The following is a 13,720-nucleotide window of genomic DNA, read 5'->3' as shown; positions in this document are numbered from 1 at the left end:
TTCTGAGATAGCAATATGAGAATATTTGATGGTTTCATACTCTAGTTCTATACCCTTTTCAGAGTGCCTCAACTATTGTAGCCCCCATTTTGCTACAACCAACTTAGTTTTAGATAACCAACTTCCAAATTGTTCCTCTCTATCACAACATATTTGCCATCTTTACTCCTTGGATCCATTTAAATGAAGCAATCCAAGGAATATCAAAGATATTTAACTACCACCAAACAATTAAACTATATTAAACCTCAAACACTAATGATTTATTCATCATATACATTGTCTTATGTGCATTGCATTGACTCTTCCCTTGGTTTGTACTTTCGTATTTTATCCTTTGATTTTTGTGTAACTTCTTCTAAATGAAATATTGTATACATGAGTATCTATAACTTAGCTCTAGATGGCCAACCTCCATCCCATTCTTCTCCATCCCAACATCTTTGCCTTCTTTGCTCCTTGGAGTCATTTAAATGAAGCAATCCGAGGAAAATCAAAGATATTTAATTATCATCAAACAATTAAACTATATTAAACCTCGAACACTAATGATTTATTCATCATATACATTGTCTTATGATTACATTGACTCTTCCCTTGGTTTGTATTTTTGTATTTTATCTTTTGATTTTTGTGAAACTTCTTTCTAGATGAAATATTATACACAAGTATTTATAACAAATACCCGGGATTTTTCTTTAGGCATCACATGCCCTACATTTTGATTTATACTTATGCTTTATAGTTTTTATAGTTAGCTTCATATGTTCCCAATATAATCATTGTGTTCTACAAACAATTTCCTATTGCTTCATCATTTTATGAGCTTCAATATAAAATTATTTTCATCCCCCACCCTCATGTTGATGGCTCTCCAAGGTCATTAGCTCCAATGTAACTACTATTCAACAACCAAATTTCTCCTGCGTGTAACATTTTACCTACATTCTCATCCCACACCCTCCATCGGTTTGATTGTTCTTCATAATTATTAGCAAATGATCTTATGTTTCTCCCTTAAAGCAAGTATTGCTCTCCATAATCATTAGCAAATGATCTTATGCTTCTCCCTTAAAGCAATTATACAAAAGAATGATCTTATGCTTCTCCCTTAAAGCAATTATACTCTCCATAATCATTAGCAAATGATCTTATGCTTCTCCTTTAAGACAAGTATACAAAAGAATGATCTTATGCTTCTCCCTTAAAACAAGTATACAAATGAATGATCTTATGCTTCTCCCTTGAACAAAAAAAAAATATACAAAAGAATGATCTTATGCTTCTCCCTTTAAAAAAAATACACAAACAAATGTTCTTATGCTTCTCCCTTAAAAAAAATACACAAAAGAATGTTCTTATGCTTCTCCCTTTAAACAAGTATACAAAAGGGCGAAGCAATAAACATGTTTCAATTAACTTGCAAAGATTATGCTTATACGAAAAAACATTGCATCATATAATGTATGTATAGAAAGAGTTTAATCCCAAGTTCAGGAGTAGTTGGTCATCATTTAAATTCAACGTATTGGAATAAGAGGTCATTGTTTTATCATTTGTTGGGAGGTAGACAACTAATACATCCAAATCTAGATAGCTCTGAATTTATAACATTAAAAGTATCTTAAGCAGAGTATTAAAAGTATATTTTTTCACATCAAATTCATTCCACTCTTAATTCATTTATTCGAATTTCAAAATCATAGATCAGATAACATTTTCTAAAATATTTTCTTAATTTATTAATTTAACATAGATTGAAATATCTTTTACTTCAATTTTAATCCTCTTTTTTAGTTGATCCTTTGGTTGGTGTGGGTCACTCAGTCTGGTGATCTCACTGTTTCACATTTTACTAACATGGCACGAAAACAAACAAATAAATCTTGAGGCATTTCAGAATGAGCTAAATATGCTTCAATAGAGATATGTCTTAGAAATGAAACATTAATCCACTTGTTTGAAATAAGCAAAGCATAAGCACAATAGAGATATGTCTTAGAAATGAAACATTAATCCACTTTTTTTAAATAATCAAAGCATAAGCACATGCTCTTTACAATTGAGATTTCACTAGCCTAACAATCTCAAATCACAAAGCCACAAGATACTGACCAGCGTTAACTTTAGCATGGATTTGTTAATTAAAAATAAAGCACTAATATGATCATCTGCAATCAAATAAAGTAAGGTGAGATACTAAGACATTTTTCTAGAAAGCTTCCGGAGCAAAAGAGTATGGTAGTCAGGGATTAAACAGTAAATTTAAAATGGGCATCATAGAAACTTCATTTTACTACCAGACAAGTCAGTGAAATCGAAGGTCTGAAAGTTCATAGTAAGTTACAAATATTCAGGGCAGATCTAACTCATGTATCATCATACATCAAAGACCAACAAGCATCCACATTTCCCCCTCTTTGACTGTTTTGTATAGAACGAGTAATTTTAATATATTCTACCCATTGATATTGCATTGTCAAATGCAACATCAAATCTTGTGGTAAAACGAAATCCCATCCAAATCTTTGCCTAAGCACTTAACAAATCAATTACATTTAAACTCAGGAGGCACAAGTAATAGATAAGGTGGTGGTGTTAAACCTTACATTTGCATTCAAACTATAGAGATAACACTCTACAACAGTTTGGAAAAATAAAACCACCGTACCAGTAAAAGTCCAGGATCCTTCACCTTATAACCCAGTCCAATAATCAATATAACTAATAACATTGTCTGGCTTTGACCATCCATGACCATAAAATTTGTTCAGTCTCTACCTACTTTTGGCCAATGCCAACCATATAAATTAGGAATGCCCAGTTTAGTGCTCTATTACAAATGGGGCAATGATATGCAGCATATGCTGAGATTTATTTCAATTCAGTAGTATGATTATTATAAATGGGGCAATGATAAGCACCATAGGAAGAAATTTATTTTCAATTCAATCATACTGCAGAGGAGACACAGATCATCCATTTTCAACTTCTTACTCGTCACATCTTCTCACCGAATGAAATCCACCAGATATGAGAATCTGGCTCTTAAATGGCATCACAATAACTCTGTTGTGAATCTCTGGGATCGCCAAAACTTATGGCTTTAAAATCATTCAATGCTTTCCCTTTGAATTAAGAATGTTCAAGAGAGACTTGAGCAAAAGCAACTCTCCAAAAATTGTCTTATTTGGCAGCATTAGCTGCTACTCTGCAGTCTGGTAATATGGTTGTTCCTGTTGCATGAACAGTACTTCCAAGCGTAGTTTCATGAACAGTACTTCCAAGTCTAGTTGGAGGCCAGTAGCGGAGTACAGATCTCCCTAAAATGTTCTTGACAGGAAGTGGGCCCCTGAAATGCCAGGTAGAAAATAAACTTCAGATAAACCATCTGAGCACCAGATATTCTGATTACAATGAAAAAGAAAAGAAAAGAAGATCAAACTTATGAGAGAATTTAAAGACTCATGATTTCATTCTAATTTTTAGCGCTAATCCTCATCAAATAACACAAGGCATAATAAAAAGGATGAGGAAAAAACAATTGATATAAATTTTCAATCCAATACAGGCAGAACAAAGAGTACAAATACAACAATATCAGATGAAAAAATCAACAAACAAATGTATGTCTGGTAAAAATAAATATAACTGAATCACATTGAGAACAGGGGACTATACTTCCAAGGTATGAACATAAATAGGGCCATACAATGTTCATAGTTTGGTCACAGTAAACTAATATAGTTTAACGTGTTTTGGGCATTGTCAGAAAGTATGCATTCACAAATAAACTGTTTAAAATGTATATGTCACAAAATATATCTTCTAGACAAAAGATTATGAGAACCAAAAAACTTAAACATGGAACAAATTGAAACATGCAGCGGTAGGGAAGAAACTCATTAAATTTTCAATGCAAATCAACAACCCCAAAAGATTATAAAGAACAATAACAAAAATTCTAGAAAATAGTACAACAACACAGCTGAATAAAAACAACAGTATTTGAATAATAGATCCAATGGATAGCTTGTTTGAGTGGATATTAAACCTTCTAAGGATTTAAAAATGGTACAGGAACCTACCAAACATGGGAGTCAAAACTGTTGTTGCGATTATCACCCATCACAAAGACATAGCCTTTTGGAACGCACTGCATGGATGAAAACATTTTGTCTTGGTTAGCAACTTAACATAGCATTAGCATAGCAACTATCAAATAAGTCAGGATTGTTTAATAACTATTCTAGACTACCTACCAACAGAATTGCTTGTGCAGAGAAATATTGATAGCCAACAAATCATTACAAATACTTTGAAATGTAAAAACTGCAACTATCAAATATTAGCAACTCCTTGAACTACATTATTGACTCTATTAAACCATTTTATTTAGAAGCATTTGGTATTGACGAGCATAAACAGCTTAAAGGCCAACAATTGATACAGCAGAAAGACTTTTGTCCTCAATTTCACCCTTACAGATGTTCTTTATTATTGTACTATGACCTGCTACTGTCCTTGGAAGGTACTCTTCGTGTTGGTAAGATAATACTTTAGCAAAAAGTTTATGTTCTTCATTTGAACATCTAATTAGAAGGTTTCTGATTCAGCTATCTTGCTCAGAGGAATATTACAAAGTTCGATATTCGGATGCTATTTCAGCCAGGTATCTAACATGGGTTTTAGGCGGACAAAAGAAACTATTGAAAAAATGGATAATAGGATCCTTAGATCTCAATTAATGGGAGCGAGGCATCAAATCAAAACGGTGGAAAGATGTCAATTCCTAAAACAAGAGGGATCTCCAAGCTCAAATTGTATTTCACACTAAACATAGGTGTGAAAGCAAATAATGTCTACCATCTTCTTTATAATCAAGCCAATGAATTAAAACAGCAAAGAGATCATACCACTGGATCCATCTCATATGCAGGTGGCTCAAGAATGAAATCTTCATCTTGGACAACCCCATTCACCAGTAACTTGCCATTGTGAACCTGCACTTAAATTATGAATAATATGATTTATTAATACATGATTAATCATGCAGACCAAAAGAGCTGTCACCAAAGAATATGGTAACATTAAAAATTGCTAACATAGAAGTTCATGTGCAATCTCAAATAACACGAGGGCCTTCAAACACGGGAAGAAAATAAGAAAATATTCAGGCTTGATGATCTAATGAAGAGAATAAAAGGTAAACAGCAACAGTCATATCAGAGATTTGGACAATACGTAAGAGAGGAAATCAGTACACCAGAAAAACTGTTCAAAAAGAAGAAAAATATCTTCATAATAAATTACTTTTTTTACATCAACCAAAGGTTTTCCCTCCTTGTTTACTGAATATTTAAATACCATATCCTAGCAAGATATAAATAAGAGTCCCTCCCATAAATTGAATGGCATGAAAATATTGGATAATTTGGTGGAAAACAAAGTTGCCTGTATTCCTCTTTCAATCCACATTTTAATAGCAAAATATCTGTTGAACATCTTTCATGTTAACAAAAATGAAAATTTCAAGAGTTTGAGAAAGAAAAAACATTCATCATTTCTGGATGTAGAAACAATACACGGAATTTAGGAACATGTATGCCCCAAATAATGCTTATTTAAGTGAACAGTTGTAGACTCATTGTGTCCAACAAGAAGCCCAAAGAGTTGCTGCTCTCCTACCATCCACGATTTAGGTACAAAAAACTTGAAGCAGCACTTCTGAGCAGAAGGGTGAAGATCTTGCAATGGACATCAAGCTAAGTTGCACAATATAGGGAAACGGGTATGAGTTTTCCCAAATGGAAACACGTTAGAAATGTAACCCCTCAAAAATTCTGAAACAGGTAAACGCGATAATATGCTAATTTATAAATAGCACATTATACTGAAACTTTGAAAGAAAGCATTATGAATAAATGAGCAAGAACATCTAACTGACAGGCAAAAAATGATAAACAATGTTCCACTATTGCTTATATCGGGATCTTCATGATGAGTATCACCCTTTGTCTGTGTCTAGCCTTTGCCTCTACTTCAAGGCTCTTGGGAGATCAATCAACACCACCCAAATTTTGATGAATCTAATCTAACCCTTAAAAGATGGTTGAAAAACCTTAACATGCCTAATCAATGATTTTGGCTTGAGTAAAGGGTACATTTTTGCTAAGTTGCTAAGGCCAAAATATGATAGAAAAAGCTTAGCATACCTAGTCAATGATTTTAGCTTTAGTGAAAACATTTTTGGTAAGGCCATGACAAAGGAGTTCAGCAATCAACACCACCAACATTAGGGTACATTAAGTACTTGGTGCTCTTGATTAAATGCCAATCCCATACATTCATAGGTGATAGAATACAATGAAAATGCTGCAATCTTGCCAATCCTGAAAACTGTCAAGTTTGCTGAATCTTGAACGGAATATGAAATTCTACTTTCTCCATATGGAGTTTAGTGAGGTTCAAACCACTTTCAAATATCCTGAAACAATTAATTATAATGTTAAAAATTAAATAAAATAATAAAAATGAAAGATAAAGGAAATGTCTAACTTTTAAAGGTAAGATAAAACAAATGTCACTTGGATTAGAAGGGGAAAGATAAAGGAAATATCAACTTTACTTGAAGTTAATACTTCATGATTATTGTGTTTCAAATTAGCCTTGTTCAAACAGTGTGAGGCAAAAGAGAATGAAATCCTCTTTATAAACAAAATTATGTTCTTAGACGCTTCTAGAAATCTCATTAATTATTAACCTCTAATTAAGGATTAATCCAAAGTTGTATGTCTCAGCAGTCAAAAAAAGTCGAAATTGACTGACTTAGAGATGTACATATGCCACATGAACACAGGTGTAGCATTGAAACACATTTCTGGCCATACGAAATATATTTCCCACATATGGGATGCATCTGTACAGCTGGAAACGGATTTCAAGGCCAGACCACATTTCCCTATGGAAATGTGCCCAGTACAGAGCCTATAATGGCTTTTCCTGCAACATAGACCTCAACAAATTAGTGTTATAGGTGTGGTTCCTTGACCTAGGCTGTATCTTGAATCTTGTGGCTAACTGGAAATTCTAGTTGTGCATCAGATTGTTGTCAAGTATGAACGTCAATAAAAACTGGCTTGACTCTAAGAACTATAAAATTATAAAATACATGAGAAATCAGAACAAGAAGCTTACTGCTCATTGACACCAACCCAAGCCATTTACCATTAATTTGTAGAGTGACAAATACCAAAGATTGGATAAGTTAGTTTGGGGCACATTACATCACGTTTAGTGAAATGACTGGGATAATGAGTATTAGGTGCCGTGATTCCTAACAATATATGCATTATTGGTGAATGAATGAAACTCCACAAAAGAATTGCAATCCAACCTACTGCAAAGGGAGCATGGTAAGAGGGAAAGTTAAAAAATTCAGCAGTTATCGTGAGCTGATAGTGCAAATGTTCCAGATGCCCAATACCACAATCACTTACATGTCAGCAAGTAAAGAGAACAACGACTTTCTACTAGCAAAAGAACATCATTAAACACATCAAAAAGGAAGATGGCAAGTATAATATCGAGACCACACTTCTCTGCTAGTTTGGTATAACCACTAATACTTGGTCTATTAGCAGGAAAGTTCGGAAAAAAAAAACGGCTGATAAGACTTACTGCCACACAATCGCCTGATTTTGCTACTACTCTTTTAACGAAGACATCTCCTGCACTGTATCCATTTGCCTGATGAGAAATTCAATACAAGTCACCACAAAATTTACTTCAATTCAAATAATAATTCATTTATAAAATATTCAATTACTTGAGATAAATATGCAGGAAACAACAGCCATTCAAATTTCAAACATAAAAGGAAATTACCTGTAAAGTTGGGGGAGCCTTGAATATTACTATATCAGTCACATCTGGCTTTCTAAAAAAATAGGAGAGCTGTAACATCAAGATAGATTAGCCATCAGTATCTCAATTGGCAATTGCCATGTTATGAAGATAATTTATAAATTGAGAATTAAAACACCCAAATCAAAGCATCAAGAATATTTTTAAACATGAACTACTATACTAAACCCCATAGAAATGATTGGTTTTGAGCTCCTTTGTCCCCAAACAATATTATTTAATCAGATTTCGTGGCATGCAATAAATCAACATTGAAATATTTATTCTTTCAAAAAATCAATTCTAAATATGGCATCGATCTTGCCGTCAGTTTAGAAACTAAAGGAAAAGACATAAGGAATTTTGTTGTGTTCTGAGTCTTATAATATTATTTTTGTTAATGAATGTTCCAGATAAGAGTGGTGCATATACTTGAGTCCTAATTCTCACCCATGCATATGAGAAAAAACCGTGAATGGCATTCAAAGTTTACTCTAACTTGCAGATGTTCCAATGTGCCATTTGAAATTTTGGTACATATCAAATATAATGTCCATATATGTTGCTAATTTTACGTTATTGCATAAAAATCTGCAAATGTGGCCAATGATGCATCATGACATTTGCCATCCTATCAAGTTTCTACTTATCAGTACATATTATTCTCTAATCTACAGCTAACGGCATTTTGATCATATAGGCAAATTTAGTTTTCATCTTGAGCAATATTAGCAAGGAAGCACACATGGGAGTGGCAGGAGAGTTTTTTCTCCATTGTTTCCTCTTGTCTCAATTTTTATTACTTTAACTTTCATGCATGCTTGTTCTTTTTACTTGAAATGTTGTGTAGGTTATATTTTGATTTCCTTGGGAATCATATATCAATGAATAGAGATCTAAGTCATAGAGCTTTTCCAATGTTGAAATGATTGGATATGAACCATATTAAATAATAGTGAGCAAACTCTTTTTTCAGTAGATTGTGGTAATGTTTTTTTGACATAAATAGAAAAATAGTTTATTAAGGTATATAAACTAGGAATTTTAGTATGTATAAATATTTATAAGTACAAACAAGTGGGTGTGTGTATACTAAATTTATGGAAACACAAACAGGGCAGAGATGTATAGAAAATGGGTAGGTGAGAGTGATGAGAGTAGGAGAGCAAACCAGTGAGAATGAGTGGAATATCAATTCTGAGATCATGTTTAAAATTGTCAGGTTGGAGGTGTTTAGATAAAGACGAGATATTGATATAATTTGTTTCATCTATACACTGGCAGATTTAATGGTACTTGCTTCAAGCCACAAGGCTCTTTCAAGTTTCAACGCAGGGCATCTATAAGATAACATTCCTAAATCCATTCAAACATAATCCTCTCAAATTCAACTGGGTAAGACTGGCCTAGTGACCACATTTGTGCTTTTGAGTTCCTTCACTGTGAGATCTGCTCTTTATTGATATTGGTCGCCTTTCTTATCTTAGTAATCTGTTAATAGTTCGTGTAGACAGCTGGCAATTAAGTGGTCGTCCCCACAAAGTTGCTTCATTGATTACATAAAATTCAAAACATTTAACGTGAGCTCTGTTATGCATTGCCTAAATGCTGCATGTTGTGCCTAGTTGAATTTCAGTCTTCAGTTTAGTTTTGCAGAGATTGCTCAAAATGCAAAGGTAATCAACATGGTTTCAAAAAGTGGATATAGGCTCTGTCACACAGTTTGGGTTCAACTTTGAGTTCTTCAATGACTAGGTTTGGTTTCGAATACAAATTTTTCAATGAGTATATATATATATATATATATATATATATATATAATGAAATATAATATAAAATAGTAAGAATCGGCATCAATATTGAATAAACATAAAAAATAATAAGATAGATATGGAAACTGCAAGAATAGAGCTTGAGTTGTGACACAAGCTTACAAGCTTGAGCTGTAGACTCGGTAAACAACCATGAGGTTCAATGAACCTCAACAGCCCTCAAAAAAAAAGTTATGTTCGTTGAATTTCAAATCTCAAGGTTTAAGTTCGGTGAACCTTGTGATATGGGGTCTAGGGAACTATATCAAAATCTTCTTTCTGTAGGGATCCCATTGTTTCTGCACCCTATTTGTTTTCTAATCTTCCCCTGGAGCTTGACACTTATTGTAGGCTCATAATTTGGTGAATTGATTCTCCTAATGATAAAGTGTCTTTTCTAACTAAATCATGAGCAGGAAACATACCGTCGGCATGGGTTTGTTTACTACACTTCACACACTGACAGACTATGTGAGCAGTTTGGGATCAATAATCAGAAGATGTGTTTCATCGCCACTGAAGCCCTTTCCCTTTATGCTTGAGTTGTGACACGAGGTTACAAGCTTGAGCTGTAGACTCAGTAAACAACATGAGGTTCAATGAACCTCAACAACCCTCAAAAATACAAAATTAGTTCATTGAAATTCAAATCTCAAGGTTGAAGTTTGGTGAACCTTGTGATATGGGGTGCAGGGAACTATACCAAAATCTTCTTTCTGTAGAAATCCCATTGTTTCTACACCCTATTTGTTTTCTAATCTTCCCCTGGAGCTTGACACTTACTGTAGGCTCACAATTTGGTGAATTGATTCTTTTAATGCTAAATTGTCTTTTCTAACTATATCCTGAGCAGGAAACATAACGTTGGCATGGGTTTGTTTTTTAAACTGCTCACACTGACAGACTATGTAAGCAGTTTGGGTTCAATAATCACAAGATGTGTTTCATCACCACTGAAGCCCTTTCCCTTTATGCATTAACAATCATATCTTAATTTGCTGAAGTATGCGGTTCGTCATTCCACGAAAATTAATGTGTGGCAGGTGGAGACATCTGTCAATCATGGTGAAAACATCTTTGCCTTAGCACTAAATTACATTTGGCTCTGACTTATCCACCTCAAAATAAAAGAATAAAAAAAAATTAATATCTCAGTGGGGCACAAGTATGCACTCATCATCCTTCAAGTCTTTTTTTATCACATCAACAGAAGTAAAATGCATTCTGCATCCTCAGTGTCTATATTTTTCACACCAAGAGAAGTGAAATGCATTCTGCATCCTCAGTGTCCATATTTTTCACACCAAGAGAAGTGAAATGCATTCTACAGCCTCGGTGGAGATGGGGTGGGGATTAGGGTGATCCATGAATTCTTTCTGTGCAAAGGTGCATTGAATCTAAAGTGTGAATTGGGGCCAAGACCCATCTAAACCCAGGTATGAGATATAACCTTGAGGTTCCGGAGCTCGAGAAAGCTTAGTATGGTAGACATCTTATCAAATTCGCACAAATGGTAGACATATCAACTAATGGAACTCCAGATGTGCAACCTCCAGGTGCATCTGATATGGATTTAGATGGTTTGAGCTAGTGAGATAGTGAACTGCAGACCGCAATGGATAGCACTGTGATGAACCAGTTTTTACCAAGGCCCCTTGCCAACACATGATTATCACCAATACATAATTATCGTCGAGCAAATGGCTGAAAAGTCAGTTAACTCCATACATCTCAGGAATGCATTTGGAATAGAAATATGCATAATTGAGAGGGCCGTGGGTGGATACCTTTTCCGCGACGATTCGATCTCCAACATCGAAGGTTGGATACATGGAGAGGGAAGGAATGTATCTGGGTTCTGCCACAAACGACCTGAAAATCAGGGATATGGCAACCGCCGCTGCAAGGGTCTTTGCATCATCTGAGCTTATCTGAGCCCACCCAGGCAGCCAACTCAATCTCTCACTGCTACTCTTCTGTTCAACAGTTTCCGACCGCTTCTCTGTTTCCTTTTCCAGTAGGGCATTGTCTTCTCCTCCTCCGTCCACTGGATCGTCGTTGCTCAAACTAGGAGAATTTACAAAGTTATCCATCCTTCCGGGCTTGGCAACAGCCAAGCCCTGAAAGATTTCACTGCAAGGAAACCATTTCAAGCCCTGGAAAAAAGGTATGATGGTGGATGACTTAAGCCTGAACATGGAAGCTCCCCCCATCGAAGAAAACCCCATAGACCCAGTCAAGGTAGGCGACGCTGTTGGGGTATTGATGAACGAATTCAGAGATTCCGGAGGAGGACTCTGAGAGCACAACAAGTCCGGAAAAAGTATTTTCCCCAACGACGCAAGCCCTTCTCTGGTATTCTGCTTCTTCCATGATGGACAATACTCGAACTTGCGCTCCCTCAATGCGGCCACGGCCTTCTTCGCCCATAAACCCTGACAGGGACTGTTCTTCTCATACACGGCCTCGGCCTTTTCCGCCCAGAAACCCTGACAGGGTCTCTTCTTCTCATATGACGACGATGATAATATCTTTCCAGCGCCCTGTGAGAGTTTGCAAGCTCCAGCAACATAAGCAGCGAACAAGACAGGGCAGGTGACTGTGCATTGTAAAGCCATTTGTATCAATTTCCAAATCCAGCGAAGTAAACGATGCAGTTCTCTGCCTGGGTTTAACAAGAAGCCAGCGAAAGCAACATTCAGAGCTCCATTGCACAATTGCCGACCAAAATCTTCACTCGATCTGTGAATTGGATGTTCTAAGAACAATCCGAATAAATCCCAGATGACCTCCAAATGGCACACAACAATTCGATTTGCCTTCAAAAACGCAGGTTGGAATTAAACCCACAAAGAAATAACGGCGAGAATTGTGTTAAAGGGCAGCGAAGGATTGAATATTACAGAAGGGTATGGGATCTGCAGCGGAATCAGAGAGATTATGAGCAGAGAAAGAGCGCCGAACTCTCTCCCCGCCTGGGAAGTAAGAAAAGTAGTGGGGAAGGAAGAAGAGTAGTGGGAAATAGAAGGGTATGGGATCTGCAGCGGAATCAGAGAGATTATGAGCAGAGAAAGAGCGCCGAACTCTCTCCCAACCTGGGAAGTCAGAAGAGTAGTGGGGAAGGAAGAAGAGTAGTGGGAAATTAGATTCTAATAGATCGCTGGATGGGTGCTGCCTGGATCTTTCACGTCACCTACCCTCCACTGTATATTCAGTGGTGTATTAATTTCTTATCAATTTCCAACTTTGACCCCGCCTTTTGTGAGTGACGGGGGAATATTTTATTTGGCATTTGAGATAAATATTCAGGCGGCTGGTCTGAATCCCAAATTTTAGGTTTAGTTTACGGTGTGCGTATTGGCATGCGCTTTGACTGGGGAACATCGTGCATCTGCCGCATGGATCCCACATCTCACCTTTAGTTTTTATGGTTTGCGTCTTGGCATGGGCTTTGACTTGGGCACCTCGTCCATCTACTTTGGGAGATCAATGCGTGATTTTAAAGGAAAATCTAGTTTCATCATGGAAGAAGCAGAATATGGGTTTAGTTCTGTTCCAACGATGGGTTTGGATTTAGTTCTGTAATATGAAATTAATCGTTGGATTCCAACGAGGTGGGCAATATGGGTTTAGTTTTGTAACATGAAAATGTTTAATCGTTGAAAATTCTATAATTGAGTCAATTTATATTAAGATTTTAATATCGGTAGAGTAGTTACTTTGGGGAGGTTTAGTTTTCATTCAGTTTTATGTTTAGATCGGAAGGTTTAGTTTTCATTCAGTTTTATGTTTAGATATGAAAATAAATTCTATTCAATTGAAGAGTTATAAATTAGATTTTAATTATTAATTATCATTAATATTATGGAAAAATATTTATTTTATTTTAATTATGTTTTTAAATAAAAAGTAGTTTAATTGAGGATTATGTTGTTAAAAAATATTATGTAAACTATATAATTTAATGTTCAAATTTCTGTAAAACCATATATTATATATATATA

The 13,720-nt window shown here is 35.3% G+C and overlaps 1 protein-coding gene across 1 annotated transcript; it reads right to left on the bottom strand.

The window, feature by feature from the left end:
- Positions 1-2,578: 2,578 nt before the first annotated feature.
- Positions 2,579-12,954, bottom strand: LOC149144899 (thylakoidal processing peptidase 1, chloroplastic-like). Its single transcript, XM_089448463.1, has 6 exons — positions 11,504-12,954; positions 7,888-7,956; positions 7,681-7,749; positions 4,917-5,003; positions 4,089-4,156; positions 2,579-3,352 (listed from the first exon to the last, which is right to left on the bottom strand). The coding sequence occupies exons 1-6, from the start codon at positions 12,332-12,334 to the stop codon at positions 3,187-3,189; spliced, it is 1,290 nt and encodes a 429-aa protein (XP_089304589.1). The 5' UTR covers positions 12,335-12,954; the 3' UTR covers positions 2,579-3,186.
- Between the last annotated feature and the right edge of the window lie 766 nt (positions 12,955-13,720).

Source organism: Pinus tabuliformis, chromosome X (genome assembly GCF_031772625.1).
Source record: "Pinus tabuliformis cultivar Carrire ecotype Pingquan chromosome X, CPIR1, whole genome shotgun sequence".
Classification (NCBI taxonomy): Eukaryota; Viridiplantae; Streptophyta; class Pinopsida; order Pinales; family Pinaceae; genus Pinus; species Pinus tabuliformis.
This window is presented reverse-complemented; position numbering and strand designations above follow the sequence as displayed.

What these genes read in the sequence shown, in the direction of transcription:
- LOC149144899 (XM_089448463.1), bottom strand. Translation starts at nt 12,334, where the DNA reads ATGGCTTTACAATGCACAGTCACCTGCCCTGTCTTGTTCGCTGCTTAT. An exon ending in AATCAGGCGATTGTGTGGCA is followed by an intron (nt 5,004 to 7,680) that starts GTAAGTCTTATC and finishes ATTTAAGTGCAG; the next exon opens with GTTCACAATGGCAAGTTACT. An exon ending in AGTTTTGACTCCCATGTTTG is followed by an intron (nt 3,353 to 4,088) that starts GTAGGTTCCTGT and finishes CTGGCATTTCAG; the next exon opens with GGGCCCACTTCCTGTCAAGA.